The 26,746-nt window shown below is 38.3% G+C and overlaps 1 protein-coding gene across 5 annotated transcripts in view; it reads left to right on the forward strand.

Moving 5' to 3' along the window:
• Positions 1-26,746, forward strand: part of OCA2 (OCA2 melanosomal transmembrane protein) — a 207,237-nt gene that overhangs the window by 113,449 nt on the left and 67,042 nt on the right. For all 5 annotated transcript variants that reach the window (XM_083805752.1, XM_083805754.1, XM_083805755.1 and 2 more), the window contains 5 exons: positions 1,232-1,289; positions 2,683-2,791; positions 19,383-19,510; positions 24,437-24,496; positions 25,058-25,162. In XM_083805752.1, coding sequence (XP_083661878.1) covers positions 1,232-1,289; positions 2,683-2,791; positions 19,383-19,510; positions 24,437-24,496; positions 25,058-25,162 — 460 coding nt within the window. The remainder of the gene's footprint in view (positions 1-1,231; positions 1,290-2,682; positions 2,792-19,382; positions 19,511-24,436; positions 24,497-25,057; positions 25,163-26,746) is intronic.

Raw genomic sequence — 26,746 nt, forward strand, 5'->3', positions numbered from 1 at the left:
TGTTAATAGGACCCAAATATAAAGGCCGAGAAATTTCACGTAGCTTTTGTTTTAAAAAGGTCATAAATACTTCATTATGCTTTTCCTTGCAGTAGTGACTACAATGTAGTAAAATGCTGCAAATTCTTTTCTGCTGAAAAATTCAAATGTTCTTCAGTGAACTGTTGAGTTTGAGAAACATACCACTAGTGATTTACTGCATTTTAAAATTATTTTGTAATCAAGTCATCAGTGTTAACCTGAGCATAGGCATAATTAACCATTTATGTATAGAAAAGAAGTTTTTATAAACCAGGACTAACAAAATGCTAACCCTATTTTGTTTAGGTTCCAGCAAAACTAGCTGTTATGCAATGGAATTTGATGTCTGAGAATAGCAGTGATAAATTCTTTTAAATTGAATCGACTCTAGACTAAAGTGAAAATGAAATAGCTTTTTTTTTTTTTAAAATTAATAAACATGCTAATTAAATATACAGTATGAACAAGGGAATGTAAATAAGATTTCTTACACCATTTCAGTAATAATTTTTGCTTGCATAATTTTTGCTGATATTATGCACTTTGAACGGAGTGACAAAAAAGTCTGTTACTTCAATTTAAAAAAAAAAGTAACATTGAGTTTACAATACTCAAAGAGGAGTCTTCTGAAGTATACATGAAAATTGTACATTTAATTTGAAAATCAGGATTTCTCCAGCACAAGTACATTTACAGCAATGTAAAAATTCGTTAGTATTAACAACAGAGCTCCTGAACTGCGACCCCCATGGCCTTTTGCTGGAGGGCTGACTATGCTGATAACACAATGAAGTTATTCAGATCTTAAAAACTTCATTATAAAATGCAAATGTAACACGTATGTGTTCTGACTTGTTAGCACATGACCCTTGTTTTATCGCAGATGGGCACACATCACCTTCTGAAACTACGTATTGCATGTAGCCAGCTCCTATACACGAGTTCATACTCTGGATGCTTGCTCCTTCCAAGCCTGTGGCACTCTTCATGAACTTAACCGTGTGTGTATTAGTGGTGCTTGTTACAAAAGTGGGGTCTTAAGTGAATTGTCACCGGAATTTTGCTATTGACTACGTCGCACACAGTTCCTTTTTGGTATGAGATGCTCCTTATGGGTAAAAGGATGGTTGTGATAAGATGGATTTATTCCAATACTCTTGGCAGAGCTCTAATTTCACAGTGGAAAAAAGCAGGTGTCATTTTCTTTCAGGCAAATTTCACAAGAAGATAAAAACTGGGAAACAAATATTCAGGAACTTCAGAAAAAAGTAAGTAGATAGCAGTTCTTCTCAGTATCAGTGTAAGTGGACCTATGCCTTTGTATGGAGAGAGTTTTTTGAACCCAATGCAAATTTAATAACTTTTGTGAGAACAGAAAAACTGGCAGGCAGGCTGGCTGGCCTCAGTTGAACAGGGTTACTGAACCATGTTGTGAGTATTTGCCAGGTTTTATACTTATGTTCCTTAGAAAAAAGGTTGCTTAAAGGATCAATAAATGATTCATCAGTGTTTTCTTAAAATTTTAATCTATGGCCAGAGAGACCTAGGAGGTGTCCATAGGTTGTTTATAACCATGATGCATGACGGTAGAGTACACTCCTGCTGATGTACCTAATACCAACTCTAGTTTACTACATTGTCTGTGGCACACCTGCTTTATTATTCAAGTACAGATAAACCACTTGCATAAATTCTTTTTTCTTTGTTGTGCACACATTAACACTGCTTAAGTCTTTTATGCTGAAGCTGAGTCTGACAAGATGTATACTTTGTAGTGGGATTAACTTCAACTAAACGTAATTGTCTAAATGTCACATCCTCTCCATCTCATTGGCACTAATGAGTACAGGCCTGTGCTTGGGAACTCATGTCCTTGGCTGGGACCTCTCTGTCCTATGTGTCATACCAAAACAGAACAAGGCCAACAGGACTTTCTTATTAGTTTTTACACTTTTTTCAAAGCATTGCATAAATGACGAACTTCTTAAAGAATAGAGATTTAATTGTACTTTTGTAGAGCTTTAAACTGTGTGGAAGAGACTGGAAATGAGAGATACTGAGGCTGGGAGAAGGTGATTCCCTGGGTTGGTGGTAAAGGTGAGATCAGAGCAGAGAATCAGGGGCACAATGGGAAGCAGCTGGGTCTGAGGGTGAGAGCATGAGGAGCTGGGCACAGGGGTACAGGAGCTGCATAGGGATTAGGGATTGGCATGTCCTTTTGAATGTTACACGGGAGGCATATGGATCTGGCCTCTAGGTTGGGTTATAGGTTTTCAGAGAATAATTGCAACAAAGGGTGATTTTGTCCAGGGTTGTGAAACCACAGAGCACCTGAAGTTCTGTCTATAGTAGAAACTGTGTTTCAGCCATACAACTATGTAATAATGTTGTGGTAAGGTTAGTTGAACACATCTGGATGTATTCAGCAGTTGTTAGCTACTTGCATTTCTTAGCTTCACATTGGGCCTTTGTTCCTACATACACATTCAAGATATAGTGTGCATGAAATGCTTCAATTTAAATATTTGTGTCTTTTATGCTGAAGAAGAATATACAATACAGGAACAGCAGCTTGTACTTCACACATGATCTTTTGAACTTAATGCATAATAGATAGCTCCTTCTTTAATACAGTCACTCAATTCTTTTTCCTCTTTACAGCACAGAATAACAGACAAAATCCTTCTTATCAAATGCCTGACTGTGCTGGGATGTGTTATTCTTATGTTTTTTCTCAACTCATTTGTTCCCGGTGTTTACCTAGATCTTGGTAAGTTTCATAGTTTTGTTCTATTTAGTTGAAATAAATAAATAAATAAATCAAAACAACAACAACAACAACAACAACAAAAGACAGCCAAATTGTAAGATTTTTCTGAGTCTGTGTCAGTTCAGAAAGCTCTTTTCTGTATGTTCCTTGCCTCACAATTATACCAGATTAATCAGAACAGCAGTTTCTCAGAACAGGTTTTTGAAATGCAGTCACGTCTTAGTCACCCTAGGAGGAGTAGCAGGTAGAGCTCATGACTTCATTTTTCTGACTTCCCGGTATTAGCTAGGTGGGTAAACATTACAGAACAAGTAAATTTGACCTTAGCATGATCTCACTGTAGATATGAATAAATGACAAAGATTCATCCTGGAGATCAGAAATTGTTCCATGTAAGGACATTAAAGTAGTCTGGCATTACTTTTTCAGCATAGATACCTCTTTGTATGACTTCCAGACATCATTGCATTATCACCAGAATAAATAATTTCCCAAATTAAAAAAAGGAAGACACTGTATGTGTGTGAAATAAAAATAATATGTATACTTTCTAAGCCTAGACTTATATGTGTGGATTTTTATACAGTTATGTGTATATCTATGTGCGGACATGTTCTACATGTCCTAAAAATAGAACCAAATTAAAATTCACATATAACTGAAGGGCAGTCATAAAACCTGTCTGTGCATTGGCCTATGAAAGTTAACAATATATTTGTGGCTGCTGAGGACTTACAATTTATAGAATTTCAGATTTATGGTGTTTTTTTTTTCCTTCCATCTGAATCCCCCACTGTGTACATCCAGTGACTGAAAGATGCAACAGTCTTGAAGAAGAATGAATAAATAATGAATAAAGCATTGATTGAACTATACTATAGTTTTTTGCTGTGCTATATAGGGCTAGTTCTAGCTGTACATGGCAATCAGGTTGAGGAAAGGGGTGTCAGCCAGTGACACTAGTGGTACAGCTGCAGTGTCAGCTTCCTTGTTCCAGAGTGTTTGTCATGATGGACAAATCATGATGGGTGATTTAATCCAATAAATAATATTGGCTGCTAAGTTGTTAAAAGCTGTACTGATGTATTATAACCACAAAACTGCAACTTTACTGAAGTGTAGGAAGAAGCAGAAATTGGAGACACTTGAAGGCATTTGAAGTCACTGTGGCTAAGAATGTAAGGAAGGAGTTCACATCAGCAATTTAAGAAATCAATTTTCACCCTTACTTTTCTGCCTCAGATAAGTAGACACTGAACCATGTAGGATTTTGTGAAGTAAACCCATCATCTAAAAGTGTTTTTGAAAACCCACAGTCAGTCAGTAAAGACCATATAGCATTGGTTGCATATGCCCCTGGTAAGATATTATTTCGAAACTGCAAAGTAGTTGGAGTGCTAGAAGAAATCTAATAAATGATGACTGTTTTTTTGTCCTACTTCATGACAGTAAAATAAATGAAGAAAATGACATGGTTGGCAGCGCAGGTTTCTTTTATTCACTAGCTGATCTTCAGCTGTAACCTTGAAAGTAAACATGGGCTCTATGTGTTCTGTGTAGTTTCCCCCTGTTCTGTATTCACAGCAAGCCCATCAGATTAATGGAAAAGTGTTATTAAATCATACGCATAATTTCTAATAACACTTAATGGAACCTACAGACTTATACCAAGGTCTCATTGTTGACTCGTGAATTCCACTGTCTTGATGTTTGCTGCCACTTATTTATCATTACTGAAGATAGTGCTGCTATGAGTTGCTATGGATTTTAGTCCTCCAGTGCATGCAAATAAATTTCCTAAAATACAGCACTTGTACTCTGGTGGTTTGGTTAAATTTGTTCAATAAATTTTTTGCATAAAAATGAAAGGAGATTGTAGTTCAGTGTTTAATTTCCTAACAGAATAATGTTTTATACAGAAGCTTAAGTGTTAGAAATCTAATAACTTTTAATTGCATTTGGAAGAGTGAATTAGAAAGATTATAGAATTCTTTATCTGTCCCCAGCCCTGATACAATTTTTCCATTATGAACTTGGAATCATTGATATAATTTGAGGGAACTGACGTTTTAATTTAAATTATAAAATTTTCATACTTAACTCTCTTTTAAAATGCAGAACACTTTCCTATTCAGCTTTCTTGTACCTGTTCATCAGTTTGTTTAGTCTAATTCTATGAAATATGAAAGATTAATACGGAGACTTTAAATAAACAAATATGGCAAACTTTCGACTTCAACAGTATTTTCATTCTGTTCCTATGGGATATTACTTTGTTGATAAATCATTGGTAAAGCATCTGAGAAAAGATAACAAGAGAGGAAAATAAAGCCCCTTTGATGTTTCTACTTGGCTCCTATTTTGATTTCAAGTTGTAGGCAGGCACATCTAGAGCTTTGAACTATAATGAGTTTCCCCACTACAGAGACAAAAGATTTTTTTTTAAAGATTTTATTGGAATAGAATCTGGAATATTTATTTATTTATGTTAGGGGATGCTCAAATTGACCAGTTCAGACAGAATAGACAAAATCAATTGTTGTGGTTTAACCCGGCTGGCAGCTAAACACCACACAGCCGTTCGCTCACCCTCCCCCCTCCCTCTCTGGGATGGGGGAGAGAAACGGGGAAGTGAAGCCTGTGAGTTGAGATAAAGACAGTTTATTAAGACAGGAAAATAATAATAACAATAATAATAATAATAGTGATAATGGTAATAGTATTAACAATAATAATGTGTAAGAAAACAAGTGATGCACAATGCAATTGCTCACCACCCGCTGACCGATGCCCAGCCTATTCCCGAGCAGCCGGCCCCCCCACCCCGGCCAGCCACCCCTATATATTGTTTAGCATGACGTCAGATGGTATGGAATACCCCTTTGGCCAGTTTGGGTCAGCTGTCCTGGGTCTGTCCCCTCCCAGCTCCTGCTGCACCCCCAGCCTGCTCGCTGGCAGGACAGAGCAAGAAGCCGAAAAGTCCTTGGCCTGGTGTAAACACTGCTCTGCAACAATTAAAACATCAGCATGTTATCAGCGCTCTTCTCATCCTAATCCAAAACATAGCACCCTACCAGCTACTATGAGCTACTTAACTCTGTCCTAACTGGAACCAGGACATCAATTTATAAGCTACTTCCTTTGGGGTAGATCCTTTCTCTTTGGTTTGGTTTCAGTCATTTCAGTGATTTGCTGAGCTACTATGATCTCTGTGCAGTTCCTTTGAGTATCCATCACTGCTGTGGCCCTGCTTTTGTCTGCCTCCCTCAGTGACCTCTGCATGCAGTGGAAGTGCCTCATTCCTTGCAGGCCCCTTCCAATCATTCTTCCTTCTGCTTCTGGACCCTCTCTTCTCAGGGCAAGGTTCAGTCATTTCTGAGACAGTGGAAGGTCCTCTCCTCCTTTTAAAGGGTTGCAACAGATGCCTTGATGATCCTTATGGGTCCCTTCCAACGCGGGATATTCTATGATTTGTTGCTTCTTTTGGACTCATCTTCAGGAAACCTGTGCCAGTGCTCTGTCAGCTGCACAGTAAAGAAGTGCTTCCTGGTGTTTAGAGGGAGCTTCCTGTGTTCCAGTTTGTGCCCATTGCCTCTTGTCCTGGCACTGGATACCAGTTAAAAGAGCCTGGCTCCATCATCATTGCATTCTTCCTTCAGGTATTTATAAACATTGATGAGATTCCCCTGTGAGACTCCTCCATACTAAACAGCCCCAACTCTCTTAACCTCCTCATAGGAGAGGTGCTCCAGTCACTTGATCATCTTGGTGGACCTCTGTTGGACATTTTCCAGCATGTTCATGTCTCTCTTCTACGAGGGGCCCAGAACTGGACACAGCACTCCAGGTGTGGTCTCACCAATGTTGAGTAGAGGGCAAGGATCACTTCTCTTGACCTTCTGGCAATGCTTCATCAAATGCAGCCAAAAATACCATTAGCCTTAGCAGCAAGGGTACACTGCTGATTCATGTTTAATTTGGTGTCCCCCAGGACTCCAAGGTCCTTTTCTGCAGAGCTGCTTCCCAGCTGGATGGCCCCCAACATGTACTGGTACCTCAGGTTATTTCTCCCCAGGTGCAGCTCTTTGCACTTCTCTGTGTTGACCTTCATGAGATTTCTGTGAACCCACCTCTTCAGCCTGACAAAGACCCTTTGGATGGCTGCCCTCTTGTGCATCACTCACTCCCCCTGAGTTTAGATTCTCTACCTAGAGAATCTCAGTCAGGTCCTCATCCATCCCCTGGTAGAGCTCCATGTACTCCAGCAGTCATTGACATAGAGTGCAGGACACCCTGCTCTTCTCCCCAGCCTGTTCTTTCCAAAGAGCTTGCATCCTTCTACTCCAACACTCCAGTCATAGGAGCTATCCCACCACATCTCCATGATGCCAATAAGTCATAAACCCTGATGGAGCAATCATGTCTTTTTGTGTTTCTGCTGAGTGGTTTTGTCTTCACACCATTGCCTGATCTCATTCTGGTTCCTTTGGTGCTGTGGATGCTTGTGATCCTTCAGACATTGATGTTGGAGCTAATTATCTTCAGCTGCCCTTAAAATAATCTGTGCAGGAGATCAATAATCAGTGGAGGTGATCAACCACTGTGATTTGCAAGACCTGCTTTAGAGGGGTAATTCATGAAAAGAGTCACCTTACTCTACGTTATTTCACTCTTCACGTGCCAGAGGGTCTCTTCTCAATTTATACTGAGTTTCAGTTACAGGTAAGAACAAAACCAAAACGGTTAGATGGACTTTTGGCTTGGTTATTGATTTTTTGGGGATTTCAATAGTAACTAAAATCAGCTGTAGTATTACTAAACAAAGCAGTGTTAGTAAAGGACCCAAACATATGAACTTATAAAAAAATATGATTGTATTAATTTAACAATCACGATCACCATGAACTTTCTGGGTACTTGGACAAGTTCTATAAATCAGCACGCTACATCACTTCTTTCAAGAAAACCTCCCAGACATAAATTTTCTCTGTTGTTTTTTCCCTAAAGCTAAAGTTCCTCGATATTTATAGACAACTGTTGTCTTGTTTGCTGAGGACTCATTTATGTAGTTAAATCTAGTTTCTCTTGCACAACTCTCCCCTGTCTTCTATATTCACTATGGTTTTACTTCCGACTGTGAGGTTGCACAGCAAATTCTGCTGCAGATACTTTTGAGAATCTAAGTCTCCCTTCAATTTGTCTTGAATAGTTGTATCTTGCATCACTGAAACTTTTAAAATCTGTGATTGAAACAGTGGAAAAGGAGGGAAAATGTTCTTTTCATTTAATTTAAAATGACTTTTTTTTTGGATGGCCATATTGTGCAGAGCTTCTTTTTATTTTATTACGAGTGCATTCAAGGAGAAATGTGTTCAGTTGCTGTAGATACAAAAGACTCCTGTTATCCTGTCACTCCTTTGGATGCCAGTTGTCATATTTTCTGACTAATTTCTGTAATTTACAGAAAATTTGTTGAAATTCACAGGAGAAATTAAATACCTTAATTGGAAAAAACATCAGCAGAACAACAACAAAAAAAACCTCACAACAAATGATTTCTACAGAGAATGTTATGCAAATTATAGCAAAAAGTTTTTCTTAATCTTCAGGCAAGTGGAGTGGCTCTGAAATCCCTTCCATATAATTTCTTTTGATTTTCAACATGCTTTTGTTTAAGTGGACATGCACAATTTTCAGTTAACACTGTAGTTTACATAGGTGAACCAATAATTTAGAATAGATTAGAGACTGAGTGCTACTTTCCTGATGATGAAGAAAGTCCTTCATTGCCCTAAAGAACTTCTCAAATTTGCTTAAGTTTGGTATTGAGTCACAGAATGTCAGAAGTTCTGTACTGATATTTACTTGGCTTAGAAACACCAAATCTAGTTCTCCATTAGTGCAGCTTCCTAGCATTTTAACAACTAACTTAATCCATTTTCTGTTCTGCATCATTTTCAGTAAATGGTACGAGAACTTTGCTGTAGCAATGATTCTTCCTTAAAAACTTTGAGACAGACTGCCAGTATGTGTAAGAGATTTAGCGATGTTTGACTAATGCCAGAAACCTTATGCTTTGAGATCTTTGACTAAATTGTTTAATTCTTATGAGCTCAAAAAGAGCTAATATCACACAGGTGAAATAAATGTAGTCTGTGCAGTTTTATTCTGAATGTTTAACTCAGAAAGCTGTGTAAGAACTCTAAGAATTTTGAACAGTTCTCTGAACTGTTATTCTGGAACATTTTTCTCATCTACCATTGGTGGTAAATAGCTTAAACCATCTTATGCTACTCTTTGGTGTGATGGTGGAGTTATATAAATCTGCACTGTTTACAAACAATGTAATCATATATGCAGAATGAAACAAATTAGGTTTTCAAAATGTGTTTGTACCCATAGGAAGGGTAAGGAAAAGAGTGTTTATATTTTGGAGATGCTTGGTTTCAGGATAGTTTGTGCAAATCTTGTGAAAGGTCCATTATAGAACTATTCAACTTACTGAAGAGTTATTTCATAAAATGTTTGAAAAAAACAACAACAACAAAAAAAAACGTTTCACACAAGATCAATTTAAGAAGCCACTGTATATTTGTTTAGTGCTTAAGAACAACAAAAATCCTAGTGAGACAAACAGCTATTAAGCTATAAAAATTGGTGAATGACATATATTCAAGAAAGCACATGCTTAAAGCCAAAGGCTACATTGTTAAGGTTAGCATATCTCGCACCAGTTTGTCACTGAATCTAACATTTTTCTCCAGGCTAACTAGGAGCTGACATATTAACTGGTTTTAACTGAGGAGAGCTTATTGGCATTGACTGCTAAGTAACTTCTCAAATAAAACTGAATTATCAACTATATTTAAATCTGTTAGAGACAATATTTTTCCCCTGTATTTTTTGTAAAGCTTTCCAACCTGGTTTGATAAGTTAAGGAACCAGATGCAAAGCTTGGGAACCAATGTTTACAGACCTTTTCTAAACAGCTAAAAATATCATCCGAATAATCTGTGGTTGCCTGCAAACTCCTTCACACATTTCAGTGAGGTAGATTGTTTTGGTCCCCAAAACATTTGGATTAGGGATGCCTTCTTTGCATAGAGCAATAGGCTCCAGCTTTCAAAGTATCTGTGACGGTGTCATGCTCATGATATTGTGGGCAAAAAAGAGAACCTCATTATATCTGGAACCATGAATTTATTGTTAGTCTAATCAAAACTGTTATCAGTTTAAGCAAAACACAACAAACAGTTATTGTTTGTGTACTTATGATAACACTAACACATTGAATTACCTAATGAATACAAAAGCAAACTCATTGACAATTAAAGTTAAAGCTCTTGCTAATAAATAAATTAATAATAATAATAAAAAGACATATTCCTAGTATCTACCCCTTGTATACTGATGTTACGGTTACCCTTTGATGCAATGGGGGGTGCAAAAGTTTACAGCTTTAGTCTGAGTAGAGACATGACGAGTTGATACCTTCAGGTCTTTGCCTGGGGAAGCATTACAAGGGTTTCTTTCTCCTCTTTACCAGGAGATGTATAATGCTGGTGGTTTCTTCCTTCTTGTGCTTGAGTCCACTTGAGCTCAATTTTTTCCATTTTTTGAAACTTCATGCCTTACTTTTTTAAATCTTGTCTTCAGTTCTGCATTAAGTTCAATTTGGTCATATGGAGAGTTGTCTGTTACATACTTATTCCTTGTCCTTTTTTTTTTTTTTTTACCTCAAAAATAGTTTTTGACTCATGTCTAAGTTTGCATTATTATCCCTAACTACTTTCTGCTGAGTTGCTGATAGTCCTAGAGCACTCGCTATCATCCTATGCCCTCACTTTCAAGACCTTTCCTATCACTCCGCACCTATACTCCTTTGTGCTGTATTATTAGGCTCAGGTCATAAGTAGTTCATTATACACAGCATCAAAAGTTGTAATTCCTAGCTATACAGGAATTGATAACAATATGCATGACGTCACACAATTGTGCAAAAGTAAGCAAAAACAGAATTAGGTATGCTTTCTGTTTCTAGTTTTTGGATATTTTTGTATCATCTTTCATAGAAATACAGAATATAGAATTTCATAGATTCATTAAGGTTGGAAAAGACCTCCAAGATCATCTGGTCCAACCATCCCCCTACCACCAATGTCACCCACTAAACCATGTTCCTAAGCACCACGTCCAACCTTTCCTTAAACACCCCCAGGGACGGTGACTCCACCACCTCCCTGGGCAACCCGTTCCAATGCCTGACTGCTCTTTCTGAGAAGAATTGTCTCCTCATTTCCAGCCTGAACCTCCCCTGGTGCAACTTGTGGTCATTCCCTCTAGTCCTACCACCTGTGAGGAGAGGCCGACCCCCAGCTCCCCACACCTTCCTTTCAGGTAGTTGTAGAGAGCAATAAGGTCTCCCCCGAGCCTCCTCTTCTCCAGACCAAACAACCCCCGTTCCCTCTTCCCTCAGCCACTCCTCACAGGACTTGTGTTCCAGGCCCTTCACCAGTTTTGTAGCCCTTCTCTGGACACTCTCCAGGGCCTTGATGTCCTTCTTTTACTGAGGGGCCCAAAACTGAACATTGTACTCAAGGTGCAGCCTCACCAGAGCAGAGTGAGACTGATTGGATAACTAATTGTTTCTTTTTGCTTTAGATTCTTTAAATCCTGACCTTGTAATGGTAAACAGAACAACAAATTATAGCATCTGACAAGAGTATCCAGCCTACTGTAGTAAGATACCTTAGCTTTCAGGTGCTCTTCTCCTCTTTGAAAGCGCCCAGCCCTTTCTGGATATCCTTCCAGCTTCTATAAGCTGTGCTTGCAGCAGCTGATCTGCAGCCCTTTTTTTCAGGTGATATCAACTACTACTGTCAATGGAGTCTGGATCATTTGGCCTCATTTAGTACTCTTTGCCTCTCTGCTTTTGCTTCATTCCTCTGTTCTGTTTTTTGTTCTGGCATGTAGTAGTATTGGCTTAAATTGTTCTGTATTTTTACTTGAGATCAAGAAGAGCACTGCACATGACTGATCTTCTGGTCTCTGAGTATGTAGCATGGAGATTTGGTTGTGCCATGAAGGTGCACATTGCTTTAAGATGAGAATGAACATAATTGTATTTACAAGGTTAATATATATTTGATTCATAGTGATGCTGAAGAAAATCCTGGTCAAGTGTGTATGAATATGAGTTAAAAATAAATTTGACAATTATTTTGTAGTAATCAGAATGTTGGAGTGAAGCTAAATTGATGCAGTCAGCATTGACTATGACTCAGATAGTCCTGTTTGGATCTTAGTTATTCTTCCTTCTCAGCATAACACATTCTTTCTGAAAATAAGAGAAATCTGTTTTCTGTGGTCCTTGCAGTTTTTATTTCTCTGAGGCTAGTCTTCAAAAAATTACACCCTTGAAAATGCCCAGTTATCTTTAAGAACATGTAATTAAACATAGAAATTATCCTCTGTCCTTGCAGTTGCCCGTACACTCAATGTGAGAAAAAACAGGAATCAGCAGCAGTTGTATCTGCTAGTGAACCTTTTGCATTTTAGTTCTTTAGTTCTTTCTTCTAGAAAAGTTGACCTTCACTTTATCTTGATATTTGCATCTTCTTAAATTATTTTTAGCTTCCAAGAGCCTATGAGGCTACAGCAATAGAGTGTGTGTTTTTTTCAGTGACCTTCACTGAGATAATGTTATCATTTTTTTAAGACAGATTGGTACAATATACACAGCTATATGTGTCAACATATCTTCTCTGTTAGATGTAGCACCTAGCTATAGCAATCTCTAACCATGGTTTCTTGCTTACTGTGTTCTAGCTTGGATGCCATTTTAGATTGTTCAGGAGAATTAACAAAGTTGGGTGTTGAGACTGCCACACAATGGTGAATGTGATTTCTCCTCTCTGACCTGACAATACTACAGCTCAGCAGTAAAGTCCAGCCCACCCGACCCCTATATATAGAGGCTGATCTGTGATTACAGAGCAGCTAGTCCTCTGCTTCCTTGTTTTATGATACACTTCTTGCTTTTAACTTTAAAATTTCCTTCTATCAGTGTAGGTTTCTGTTTTGTTTGCCTTTCATAGGTTTATAGTTTCCATCAACTTCTTTCACATTCCTTTCTATCTCCTTGTATTCTACTAAGCATTTTCAGTTGCAGCGCAAACTGTCCTGGACTGTCACTACCATAGTTTTGTCCCCAAGGAACAACCTTAAGCTTGGTTCTAAAAATAGCACAGAACAGGTACAAAAGATTTCTATGAAGCTATGCCAATGAAAAGAGACTGTTCAAAAGACCAGCAAGTTGTTTTTAAGAGTGTCATTTTATATATATTTAAAATAATATATATATTAAAGATAAAACAGTGCTTATGAATTGACAACTGTTGCTTATTCGGCATGACTTTAGAATGTACATTTTCATGACTGATAAAATTAAAAAGAGGAATTGTAAAAACCTAAATATAGGGCATTTTAATTCACATCCAGTAATACTGATGAAACGTATTACATAAGTAGAGTGAGCGCTATGGTAAATGTGTCTATGATTTAATCTTTTCATGCAAATATTTATATATAAGTCCATAAGAGTATAATTGAATGAATGCTTATACATAACATTACAACTGTAGCATAGAGTATGAAGGACTGACATGCATCTTTGGGTTAAGTTATGAAGGGTTATGGAGGTAATTGGACTTCTGATTAAGCTGTTGGGACACAATGATGGACTTTACTTCCCCATATATTCAATTACATGCTATGTAAGCCATGATTCAAAGGTAAGAGACAAATACGTTCTAGCCTGTTATGGATGTTGTGCGCTAGGAGTGTTTTTATGCAATTCACAAAAAGTTGCTGTGGCCATTTTGACAAGTAGAAGATTGGTAACATCAAAGGAAAAGAATATCCTGCTCAGTTACAAAAAATCCGTGTATCCATACCATTGTTTCCAGAAAGGAGAATTATACTTTGATCTAGCAGAAGCTGGTCTGGCTGATTTTTAAAAATCTCTCTTTACTTCTCAGCTGTTATGTATGTGATTCTGCATACTGTGTAGCTTGTCTTTCTCACTGCTATTATGCCTCCTCACTCCCTTTTGTCCTATCCATTACTGCCACAGCAAACAGATTGCTCTCTCCCCTCTGAAGAAGCCTGGTATTTGCCTGAAGACTTGAAATTTAATCTTCTTATCTTTTAACTAAACATCCCAGAATCTTTTAATTTTTCCTCAAAATTCAAGTTTTCAGACTGTTAATCATACTTCTCTGCCCTGGTTTTCTAATGGGTAGGCATCTTATAGTACACATTTTCTGGGTTTACTGGTGGTGAAGAGAGCAAAGGCTGCTTCACAGGATTTGCTGTTTTTTATCCTGATCGTGTATTTCAGGAGGCCATTAGGTTCTGTTGTGATCCACTGTATTTCTTGAGTCTTTCTGCAGGACTGTTAGGTATTCAGGTGCTTCCCAGCCTGGATTTGTGTAGTTTAAAATCCTCCTGCCTAAATTGTAGTACCCTGCACCTGTCTTTCTTGAGCAGCCTTCTGTTTTGTTCAGGCCAGTACTGAGGTGGCGTAGGGTTATCCTGGCTTTGGTGTTCAGGGTAAATGTCTCAAGCGCCATTTCAGTTTCCAGAACAGAGACTGCACTCTCAGTCTTCATATAGAAAGAAATTATTTCAAATTCTGTGCACGTAAAGGAAATGTACAGTATCTACATGTTCACATTGTTATGAGGAAGCTTAATATGCTTTTCAGCTGCTAGTAGGTCAGACAAAATTACCTTTACTAAGGAATACAAATTTTGCTTAATGAGCATTTGAAAGGCCTGCCGATTACACAGTATTTTCATCCTTTCATTTCTTTCTCTTTCACCTGTCTTCCTCCCACATATCCTATTCTTCTATTGGATTCTATTAGGTTGTTTTCTGTTTTCTACTTCTTCTGCTTGATTATTTGAAAATAAGTTTTTTGTTATTATTATTATTATTATTTTAGCAGGACTGCAGTTGTATTCTGCTCATCATAAGCTATTTATTGTTCCAAAAGTGGTTTTCCCTACTGGGTAAAGTGAATCAGAAAAGCCAAGCACTCAAGCTATTTCTCCTGTACCATTTTCCTGGTTTCTGACAAGACACAGGAATCTTTTTTGTGAAGAATGCATTATAAATTTGCAAGGTGCATTTTATAATAAAAAAACATTTTATTTTTCCTAAAATAAATAGAAACTGTCACTGTCTTCAACGGGTGCTGTGCGAGTGCAGAAATGGAATTTAGATTCAGTTTCTCTCAGCATTATATTTCCAGAACACCAATTGTTGTGAAACAGAAGCACTGAAAGGCAGTAAAAGAAGTGGTTTTGGGAAATATAAGTGGGCTTTGCTTTCACTGTAGTAATGAGAAGTTATTTTTTGAAATTATTTCTATTTTTCTTCTTCCTGGCTATCTTTTGTGGCCCAGTAAGCTAGAAAATAAAGAAACAGAGATGTCAGTCTTTAATGCACCCTGGTACTTTCAGTTCTTTGAAAATGAAGGAATGTTTCAAATTGAATCCAGGGCAAATGCAGACACCCAAATATATAAAACACTGTCATGAATGTTCTTAGCAAGAACATTACTTAGAAAAGGCTCAGGAAACCTGCCCGTTTAGAGAGGCAGGTGACTATGTAATATCTGTACAGACGTAGTTGACTTTGACAAGCAGAGTGGCAGAGAACAGTCAATCAAGCAGTTACAACCCACACTGACAACTGTGGCCTTCAGGAATTAGAAGAAGATGTTACTCTTGCCCAGTTGCAGGATGCTTGAAGTCAAACCTCAAGATCTTACAAGAAGTCCTCCAAAACTCCTTGAGAGACTCCCTCCTTCCTCTCCCCTTCTCTTTGCTCCCACCCTGTGCTCACCCTCTGAGAGATGGGTACATATTTCTCCTCTTTGCAGTTACAATAAAAAAAGCAAATGCACTCTGAAAAGACTGTGCATGTAGACTGCAATAAGTAGCTGACATCTTCAATTCTCGAGATCTCTACTCGCTGGAGTACTGCAGGAGGACACGTCCCTTACCCATTTGTATTGCCTGTGAACACTATCATAAGGAAGGGCACTGTTCTCATGCCAAGCTGTGTGCATAGAGCTAAAGCATGCTGCTAAAACCCATGTTGCAACAAAATGCTTGGTTCTGTCCACCTATTGTGCAACTCATATTTCATTAGTTTTAGCAAATGATTATCTCCACCTACCATGTTCAGATTGATTTGTTTTTGGTAGGAGTGTAGAAATAATCCCAGATTTTATCACAGATTATTCCAGAACTTCAGAAAAGTCTCTGTTCTTTAATCCTTCACTTCATTGTACCTAATGTTGTCACTTACAGCTGTACAAAATAGCAGTAAAATTCTGCTGTTAAGCTCCAGATCTGTACCCATCTGCTTCCATTGAAGTGTCCCTCTAATAGGAATTGCAATAATCTGCACTTAAGGACCACTGTATTTTGCTGGAATTTGGAGAACAGCTAAGATTTGAAATTAGCCAGTCCATGTCCATACCACTTTCTTTGTGCTCAGAGAAAACAACTATTAAATTTGCATGGATAGATTCACCTTGTTTAGGGAAAGGCAGAAAGTAATTCAATGATGATAGCAAAAAATATAGTAGATGTCTGGAACTGTCAGTTCCCTACTTGCTTTCTTTTGCTATTTTGGAAACTCCTAAAGCACTCCCTCCCTGTGATTTATAACTTTCTGCAGTCTGATTTGCCTTTGGTATGAATAAGACTACCTAAGTTTTTCAAAACGTTTTCCTGGAAGTTCTTCTGTATGAGCTTCACCATTTTAGCATTCAGGCTATGTGCATATCCAGGGCCAGGAGAGCAAAAAAGCTGTACCCATTTTCAGCTTATGCCAGGATCCAGCATTCACCTTGAGCAGTACAGAGTGTTACCACTCCTAGGTCGGTCCAGGAGCCTCTTCCCAACAGTTGGTAAAAATTCCATTCTTCATGAGAAAATTTGCTAACTGCTTAGCAGAGCACAATGCACTTGCAGAAAGAAGAAAAGCAAGATTATGGGTAGCTGAAGCTACAAAAGGGGGTCTTTTACACAAATCAGGAATGTGGCTGATAAGCTGCTTGCAAAATTTGGATGGCTGAGATGGTTATGACCCAGTACTTCTTTCATTGCCAAAACAAACCAATCAAACACCCCACCAGTCTTTGTGAAGATAAAGACTTAATCAAATGCAAAGGCATTTTATGTATCCTTTACCCCAGTGCACCACATCCAGCTTTCCTCCTGATACAGCTGAACCAGACCTTTTCTACCACTTGGTATCTATCTGCCTGCATCAATGATGTGGGCTGGATTTGACCCTGCCTGTGCCATGTTTCATACTCAGTAGGGCAGAGGATGGCCAAATGAGAGTTTGCTTTTAGAGCCTGCCTGCCCTGAACGTGGGTTGACTTCGCTGCTGGAGTTTCCTAAGAGACTTCTGAGAGGCACCATCTGGGCTGTCCCCACCCCGCTCTCTTTTGTGCTGGTTTTTGCTCTCCTCCTCCCTTGCAGTATAATATTCATGTATGAGCTACTTTTGACTGAGGACTAATTAGATCACTGTGAGCAAAGCAGGGACCAGACTTGCTCAGTTTGCAGCATGGTAGTTTCAGTCCTTGGTGATGAGCAAAGATGGTTGTGAGACATGTTTTTTGGGACCAGTGAGGCACTCAGTTGAGATTTTACTCAAAATCTCTATAAGGGAACAATATAGGAGCTGAAGCTACAAAATTCCAGATATAAACTTCCTTCGGAGTTTTCAGCCTTATTTAGTTTTGGCTTTGTTTCCAGTAGTATGGAGGTCTTTCTGCTGGTAAACCATTAGATTTCCTAGTCCTTACATCTGTTTCCTTACAAGGATTTCCCTGCGTTTTGCTCTAGATTAGCTTCATGCCAGGCTAAGAAGAGTTCTTGTGAGAGCTGCTTATCAAGGAATCAGCAGAACCAGAATGATCAGTGGTGTCAAAGCCTTTCAAGGAGGATCATGGGGAGAAGCTGGGGAAAGGAAAAGTTGCTCGTAATGCTGGAAAATATGGTTTCAGTCATGGAGAGGACAGAAGCCAGTTTAAGGAAATCAAGGGTAGAGCTGCCCAGAGGAAAAGATGGAACTTGGAGGAAAGAATAAAAAAATAATGTTTACAGCTTGGTGATGATGCAGAACCTTTGGTCTCTTTATTTCTTTTGTATTTACATGGAATTTAAATAGAATATAGCTTGATCTTAGTTTTAATCTGTTGAATGATGTTGGATCTCCTTCTTTCTTTAACAGAAAAACAAACCCGTGTGCATAAGCTGCAAGTCAAATGGCCTAAAGTTTTATGAATGTCTTCTATCCTTGAATTTTCTTACAGCTGTGGTTCTTGAAGGCTGTTGTAGAAGGCTCACTTTATTCAGCTACCTGCTTTGCAGCAGGGGCCTATTCACATTTGGTCTTTGATTATAACTTAGAAATTTTTTTTTTTTGCCATTCAAGATTGTTATTCTTCTTTCCTCCTCACTTGTTCTGCAGTTTTTTTGAATCCATCACTTTTCTACAGTGAATGTATGAGGTAGCACCAGGTATCTGAAAGAATCACAACAAAGGGAGAAATTACTCGAAGAGGTGGGATGCTTTATTTCCATGCCATAAAAAAATCCTAAATTATGTATTTCAGTTTTACGCATTAAAAAAAATTAAAAATCTGCTATTTAAGAAAAGGTAGAGAAGAAGAAAGAAAAAAGAGTATCATCCTGAGGAAAAAAAATGCCAAAAAAAATCTCAGTTTTGTGTCTGAAATCCCATTCTACTGTTCAAGATAAATGTGCCAGAAGAATTAAACAGCTTCAGAAAGAACTTTAGCTGTGCAGGGCAAAAGCTAGTCTTGCTTGGACAGGATATTCACTGCTTATATTCTCTGTCTGTGCATTTCATCTGCATTTTCTCTGTCATCTACCAAAATGTGTCTTAAAACGTCAGGATGTATAGAGGGATCCTGTTTGCAGGGAGTCTATTTTGCTGTTTAAAGATGGTGTCCTGTTTCAAAGATCATTTCACATCCTCAGTTTATCTTCTAACACATTTAGCCTGTTAATCTTCAATGCCCTGGGGCTGCAGCCAGCCTTTCAGGGGACTGCAGAATCCTTCCAACCATCTCCTAACCACCTAAAGTTTTCTTTGTGATTAAAAGTCACTATTTTTTTTTTGTTTATTTGTTTTTGGATAACCCAGACATGCCTTCTTTCCTTTCTTCTCAATTATGCTTGCAGACTCTTCTCTTTCTTTCTCCTTTCTGGCCTTAATAGAAAGCTGCTAGCAACCTGGCCCTCCTATGGGATTTTTTTCCCTATGTGTAAATATAGATATAGATATAAATTAGAAAGCACAAAATATTCTTCCTGGAGTACTTTTGAACTTCTCCTTTTATAGAGTCAGAGTGAAAGTGTGGCAAAAACCTTTAACTGAAAAATGCAATACTATAACTTTCACCTTGCTAGTACATAATGTGTGAAGTGTTGTTCTCTCTTTTCCCAATGTGCTCTCTCTTTTTCTAATGCAGGCTGGATTGCCATTTTGGGAGCCATTTGGCTGCTAGTGCTAGCAGACATCCATGACTTTGAGATGATATTAAACCGGGTGGAATGGGCAACCCTTCTTTTCTTTGCAGCATTGTTTGTTCTCATGGAGGTAAGATTTTGTGATTTCTAAAGCCTGAGCAGTTAGAACCAACTTAAAATGTGAATTTTGAGGACATGTATGTTGCCAGGCAAAGGTGTCTTGCAGATTCAATTCTGCTAACAAAATAAAAAATTGAATGCAGTCACAGTAGCATGGAGTGAAATGGTGGAGTGGTAGAAGCTGGATATTTTTGATTAATTTTTCACTGTAAGCTTGGTCCTACTCTCCTTCTGCTGCATTTGCTGTGTACATCCAACACAATCGTTTTCCATAAGTGGAATTTTTCTTTCCAGGTTTGTCTGTGCTCCATGCATTCAGATAGTTTATATATATTGCTGTATTTATTTTGAAATTCTTTAGACAAGCAATAGAAAAAATAAAAGAGCAAGAATAAACCATAGCTGAAAACTGCTTCTAATACTGTCAGCTACATGCTGGCTACCAAATGGCCTGAGAGCTTTCATGGGAGGATGGTTTGAAAGGATAATATCACTGAATTTCAGTTTCCAATTGTAATTGTAAAAGATTTTCAGTACTTGAACTGTCTGGATATCTCATTGTGTCATCTTTGTGTGTTTGTCTGTTCTAATAGTCTTTTTGATCCAGCCATGTTTTATACCCCTTTTTATATTTATATTTAATCTTTTTTATTTTTATATTTTTATAATATGTTATATAAATTTTAAATTACATAATACAATATATTTATATTTACTGTTTGATGTTTTTTGATTTTTTGATTTACTGTTTGATGTTTTTTGATTGAGTGGATTTATTTTTACCCCAAATGTTTGGAGAAATCTTTGTATGAATATCCATATTGGTATGTCAATAAGGTGTCTGTGCATTTCCTAAAATGCTTGATATTTCTTAGTTGTTATTTGTTCCATTTAAATGATGTTAAGTTGTAGAAACATGACTGATAAAACCCGAGTGATCACTGGGTAGTGAATTGTCTTTGTGAGTAGTCTGGGAAAAGCCTGGAATAACAAATTTTCTTGCACAGCTTCCCCCCTACTATACACTCCAGTATTGGAAAGAACACAGACTTTGTAAATTGGGATCTATAAAAAAACAATTCATTAAAAAAGAAAAAAAGGGACTAAATTTGAAGCAAATACAAGCATTGAGTAACTCAACTAACTCTAATTAATTCCTAACTGAAAGTCAAAATCTGGTAACCTCTGAAAAGATGAATAGGAACTCTGATTATCATTAGGAAGCTTGTTTGAGAGCTAGTAGGTCTAAAATTCATCAAGGAAACGCTGATTTATTGTACACTCATTAGCACAGGCAATTTTTATTTCTCTGTGTTATCAGGTTCTATATATCCTTGTGTTTTCTAACTCTCATAGGGAATCCATATTGAAGCCATTTTTATTTTGTTAGCTGCTGCTGTAACAGTCTATTAGTTGCAATCCCTGATGCATTTATTGTTTTAGCTTGAATTGAACAGTTTTGATTTGAGTGCAGTGTGACTGTACAATAACATAGTAAAACACACAGGAAGTTATTTGCCATTTACTGCCAGACTTCAGATATGACTGCTATAATTCACTGAACTTCGATTTTTCACTTTTATGGTTTCTCAGGTCACCAGTGAATAGTTTGCTAATGAAAGGAAAATTTTCCTGGCTCTTTAGTATAACAACAATTTAAAGTCATGAAAGGAACTTATCCTGATAGTCAAGAGAAAAATTGGGAGACAGTATATTGACAGCAGTCATCATGACATACTGCCCATAAAAGGGTTTGATGCAAATTTTTGTGCATAAAGTTCAATCTAAAATGTTACATGATTTTTTTTTTTCTGCAGTAAAGCTCTAATCTTGAGCTGTCAAACTGGAAATCGTATGCTGGAAGGCACCAATTAGTGCAGTAATACTTCTTGCTCTCAGAGGGCACAGGAAGATCCAGGAGACCCTCTGTGCAGTTTACATCCTGGGGAAGCCAGTGGCATGGTACTAATTGCTGCCTTTCACTTACGTGCTTGCAGGCGATTAGTCTGGATATTATAGACATCTTAAAGTTGGTTGCATGATTAGCACTGTCATCATCTCCAATGTGATGAGCTACCTGCAGACTGACTGTCTTGAAGGAGCAATGTGCATGTCTGTTACTGACTTCCCTCATTCTGTCCTTTACTCACTTTCCTCTTTCCTGAATCTCTCTTTTGCGATACCATGTCTGGATTCCAGAAGAAATTCTGGGTGTTACTGAAAAGAAATATGTTGTGTTGACGGATAATTGAATAACAAGGCAGCAGTGCTAACCAAATGTAACACTGAGCTCTGCTTGCTGACAACTATGGGTTAGGAAGTTTATTTTAAAGTGTGAACACAAAGCAATTGCAGAAAAAATATGAGAGTTCATTAATATTACTGCTTTTATGTACATTTTAAAAATCTCTTTGATAAACATTGAGTTAATATGGGTAGAGAACTCATTGAGAGCAGCCCTGCAGAGAAGGACTTGGGGGTTCTGGTGGACGAAAAGCTCGACACGAGCCAGCAGTGTGTGCTTGCAGTCCAGAAGACCAACTGCATCCTGGGCTGCATCACCAGGGGAGTGGCCAGCAGGGCGAAGGAGGGGATTGTGCCCCTCTGCTCTGCCCATGTGAGGCCCCACTTGGAGTCCTGCATCCAGGTCTGGGGCCCCCAGCACAAGAAGGATGTGGGGCTGTTAGAGTGGGTCCAGAGGAGGCCATGCATACAGAGGGCTGGAGCACCTTTCTTGTGAAGAAAGGCTGAGAGAGCTGGGGCTGTTCAGTCTACAGAAGAGAAGGTTGAAGGTGACCTCGTTGCAGTCTTTCAGTGCTTGAAGAGAGCTTATAATAAAAATGGAGAGCAATGATAGGACAAGGGAGAATAGTTTTAAACTAAAAGATGGGAAATTATATATTAGGAGGAAGTGAGGCCCTGGAACAGGTTGCTCAGAGAAGCTGTGGATGCCCCATCCCTGGAGGTGTTCAAGACCAGGCTGGGTGGGACCCTGGGCAATCTGATCTAGGGGGTGACCCTTGTGCCCATGGCAGGGGGGTTGGAACTGGGTGATCTTTAAGGTCCCTTCCAACCCAAGCCATTTTATTATTATATCGTAGCAACACAGGTAGCTTAGAATCAAAATGGTAACTTAAAATTATTAAAATGTATTTGTTAAAGTTAAACCCCTGAAAAAGCATCATTAGTCTTAATGTAAAGGCTATGTGTATGCATTTTAAAGCCTTATAACCTGTTTTCTGAATGCTGCATTTTTAAATGTAGACATACCTTTTCCCATGCAGCAAGTTGTTAAATTAAATATAGTCTCTGGGCCATATTTAATATGTGGCATCACTGCCTCTGCTCTTCCCCTTGTTTTCCTTGTCAATTGGACGGTGTTCCCTTAGAACTTCTAAGTGAGACATCCTGTCTTGTATGAGATGCAGCTGCCCTGCCTTTACCTCTGCATCTCTTGCTCATGTGGTGAGTGGAAAACTACCAGCCCACCCATGGTATTGGTGCTCCTGCAGCAGGTGGGTGCTGCTGCCCTGTGCTGCTGGTGGTACCCAAATAGTTACACACAGCTGCCCCACTGAGCTGCAGGTGCAGGAATTGCTGGTCTCAATGACAGCCCTGCTGTCACTCTGTCATTACTGTGTCTTATGCCACACCACTCGGTACCTATTAGGATCTTTGTCTATCTCTGTCAGGGGATTTGACACCGTGTGAGTTCAATACTTTTTTTTTTTTTTTCCCCCAGTGATGTCTCTGAAGAGCTCTGACTGCCTGCTGTGCAGGTTGCACAGCATCATGTCATGTGAATGCTGACTTCTGCAGCTGTGTGGCAATGCTCTCAGGCAGCACAGTGTTGCAGCTAACTGATTCATTGTCATGGCAGGAAAATGGAAAGTAGACTAACCACCTTTGTCTGGGCTGCACCAAAAATTATGCAATTTTCTTCCCAGAAACTGAAAAGTCAAAAAATAGATATACCCCATTCAGCCTGGAAATAGTGCTTCATTCTGAATATTTGTAAGAAAATAAAACAAAATCAAATTAAATTTAAGTCTCTCCTGAGATAAATTTACCCCTTTACTTTGTGTTTTGAAGGAATAGATCATACTTCTGGTGTGAGGACTCAGTTGCATTCTCCTATCTGCCCAAGGAGAGACCAGAGCCATAACCACTGGGCTGGAGTCTTGCTACGTCTTTTCATGTCTGGTAGTAACCATGGCTGTCTGGGGTACTACCCAATTATCCTGCACAAATAGGAATAGTTCCCACAGGGAGGACAGAGCACCCTGGAGCAGGCTGTCCCCTGACCCAGTGGTTACAGGGCTCTCCTCCTCAGGTTGGATGCCTGACGTGGGCACTGGGGAGCTGCTTTTCCTGTCTTCTAGGAGCTGCTGCCTCTGTGCCAATTTCCATTCACCCAAAGTCTCTGGCCTGGTTTTAGCTGCTGGGTAGTGTTAGTTTTTACAGGTGCAATGCAGCTGTTTAATGGAAAAGTATATTTTGTTTTCTCTTTTCTTCACATAGGCCTGAGCAAGATGCCTGACCTTTTAAACATGATACACTTTTGTCTATAATGGGGTTATGTCCAAGGTTTTGGGGCCATTGAGTAAAAATCAGTTGTCCTCAGGTATTCAGGAAAACATGCTCACTGAAGAATGTAATCTTGACATTTCAGCCATTCTCTGATGCCTTTGCCCCAGGCTCTTGAAGCAATCCCACTGGTCTTTCCAGTACAACCTGCCCACTTCTGCAAATACAGCTACCATTTCTGTATGTCTGTTCTTTCCACCAACTGCAAAGTTGCTGTAAAAGCTGCGAGCTGCGTGAGATGATATCAAGATCTTGTGAGTGGAAATGAACTGTGTGTGCTTACATCTACTGAAAAAATGTGGCTGCATCAATACCTCACTAGCTGATATCATTGTTTTTTTTTTTTTAGGCTTTGGCTCATTTGCATTTAATAGACTACATAGGGGAGCAGACAGCTTTGTTAATAAAGGTATGTTTAAAATACTGACAAGTGTTTTTCAGGTAAGGAAAACAGTTGTACTCTAATAGAATACTAAATAATATTTTTCTTTTGGAATTTTATGTTAAAGATTATATTCCTGCATCAGCTGTATCGAGAAGGTATGTCATACTTTGGGGTGGATGATATTCAGTGTATATCTACGGGCAGAAGAAATGTCGCTATAAGTGCAAAAAGGAAACCTTTTTTTATAGTCTAATAAACAAAAAATACCAAGGTGCAAACAAATATAAACAGTGAATGGGGAACATTTGCAGTTACACAATTAATTTGTGTGTGTGTGTGAAATATGAGTATTAGAAATATCAGTCTTTTAATTTCTATTTGTTCAAATAACCTTGAAAAAAAATAGTAATTTTGTTACTAAATGCCAGGCTGTTTTTTTACAAAATGCTTATTCTATCTCAGAGCCTGAAGGAATAAAAGATATTGATAAACTGAAACCATGAAGACCCTGTGTGATTGTGCCATTAGGGGGACAGAGCAATGCTGATCTCATCAAAGTTGTAACTTAACCTCTTTTAATTCCAGGTGGTTCCTGAGGATCAGCGCTTGGCGGTAGCCATCATTTTAGTGCTCTGGGTGTCTGCTTTAGCCTCATCTGTGATTGACAATATTCCATTCACAGCTACGATGGTAGGAGTCGGTACAGGTTTGATGTTTCCTCTTCCTGGTGCTGGGAAGGGAGCTGAGCCTGCTGGTTACAATTTGCTTTTTTTTTGACCTCTGCTATGTTGTAATTTACTTTATCGCCTGAGACTCCATCATTAATACAAACTCATGTTCTTTTGATGTCTAGCTGACCATTGCTGTAGTTGTCTGTTGAACTAGTAGTTGCATTTGTAGTTGTCTGTTGAACTAGTGTGCTGTTTTAGCTGCATTTTTGCACTTTCCTTGTTATATCAAAATAGATAGATGAATGGTAAAATCATCTTTTGGATGGAAACTGTCATTATCCATCTACTTCTGTCAGTGTTTTCCCTCTATTTGCCATGTAGTTATGCTAAATTTTTTAATACTTTAATAACATTCTATAACCTTTTATAGCTAACTTCCATAAGTTATTAATTCAAAAAACAGCAAATAATATTAAATATAAAAATTTTTTTTCAGCAGCTGGTTCTAAATATCAGAAAAGTATCAAATTATAACAAATTAGGGCATGGTCAGATAGATTTATTCAATCAAGACCTCTACTTAAAGTGCAGTAATTCCTTCATTATGCCATAGGAATGATTCACTGTTACAGCATGTTCTCAGCGAAGCAGAATTTTTCTGTGCCTTTTTTTCTGCCATTGTCATTGGGTGGCCATGTGCACCCTTAGCTTGAGTCAAGAGTTAAGACGCTTCCTACAGGGCATATGACAGGTTGGATGGATTTGCAACTACTCTATAATTATATGCTAATATGGTATTTTGATTTGATTACCATGGTGTTTCCTGGGGAATAATATTGATTTAACAGCATACTGCAAGCAATAGGTAGAAGGGAAAGGTTGGTTCAGGATGAGTCACCTCCCAGCAAACACTTAAGGACAATTAAGCAATAATGCAAAAATCTTAGCTTAGAAGGTTTTACCTCATATCCAGCTAGTCTATAAAAATTGGTTTTGAATTATAACAAAAAGCATCTCCATGCACATAGACCAAAAGGACTTTTACAGATTTTGAAAGCAAACCTCTTTTAAAGACAGTATGCTTTGTGGAATGGTACAGAAACACAGGAGTCTTTTGGGTTGTAGACCATGGCTTTTGAATCTTTGAGGGATGTAAATACAGGCAAACAAGAAAAGATTCCTGCCAACATTTTAGAAATTTCAAATGCGTATCTTTTCCATTCTATTCTGGGCCAAACCTAAGGCTGTTGCAATCTATTTTCTTGGAAGATAGGTGGAGAGGAAAAGAAGGAAGGGAGAAAAATGCAGGTATATTTTCACCTATGCAAAAGCTGTCAAAAGCTGAGGTGTTATGACATTCCTGTATATGGCAGACTGAAGCCAAGACCTAGCATTGGCTATCTCAAAGAATGAACTAGGACTTTGGTCTTTGTTATTCTTTGTCACAAAATTCCTGAATAACTAAGTCCCAGGTCTTTACGTAAGATTGCATGTGTTTTCAGTTAATTTTTTTTTTTTTTTGTCTCTTTGGCACTTAGTTCCTACTGATGAAACAACAATAATTGTTTTGGAAAGATATTTAACACCACACATGTCAAAGTTA

The sequence above is a fragment of the Anser anser genome (genome assembly GCF_964211835.1).
Source record: "Anser anser genome assembly, chromosome: 1".
In the NCBI taxonomy this organism is placed as follows: domain Eukaryota; kingdom Metazoa; phylum Chordata; class Aves; order Anseriformes; family Anatidae; genus Anser; species Anser anser.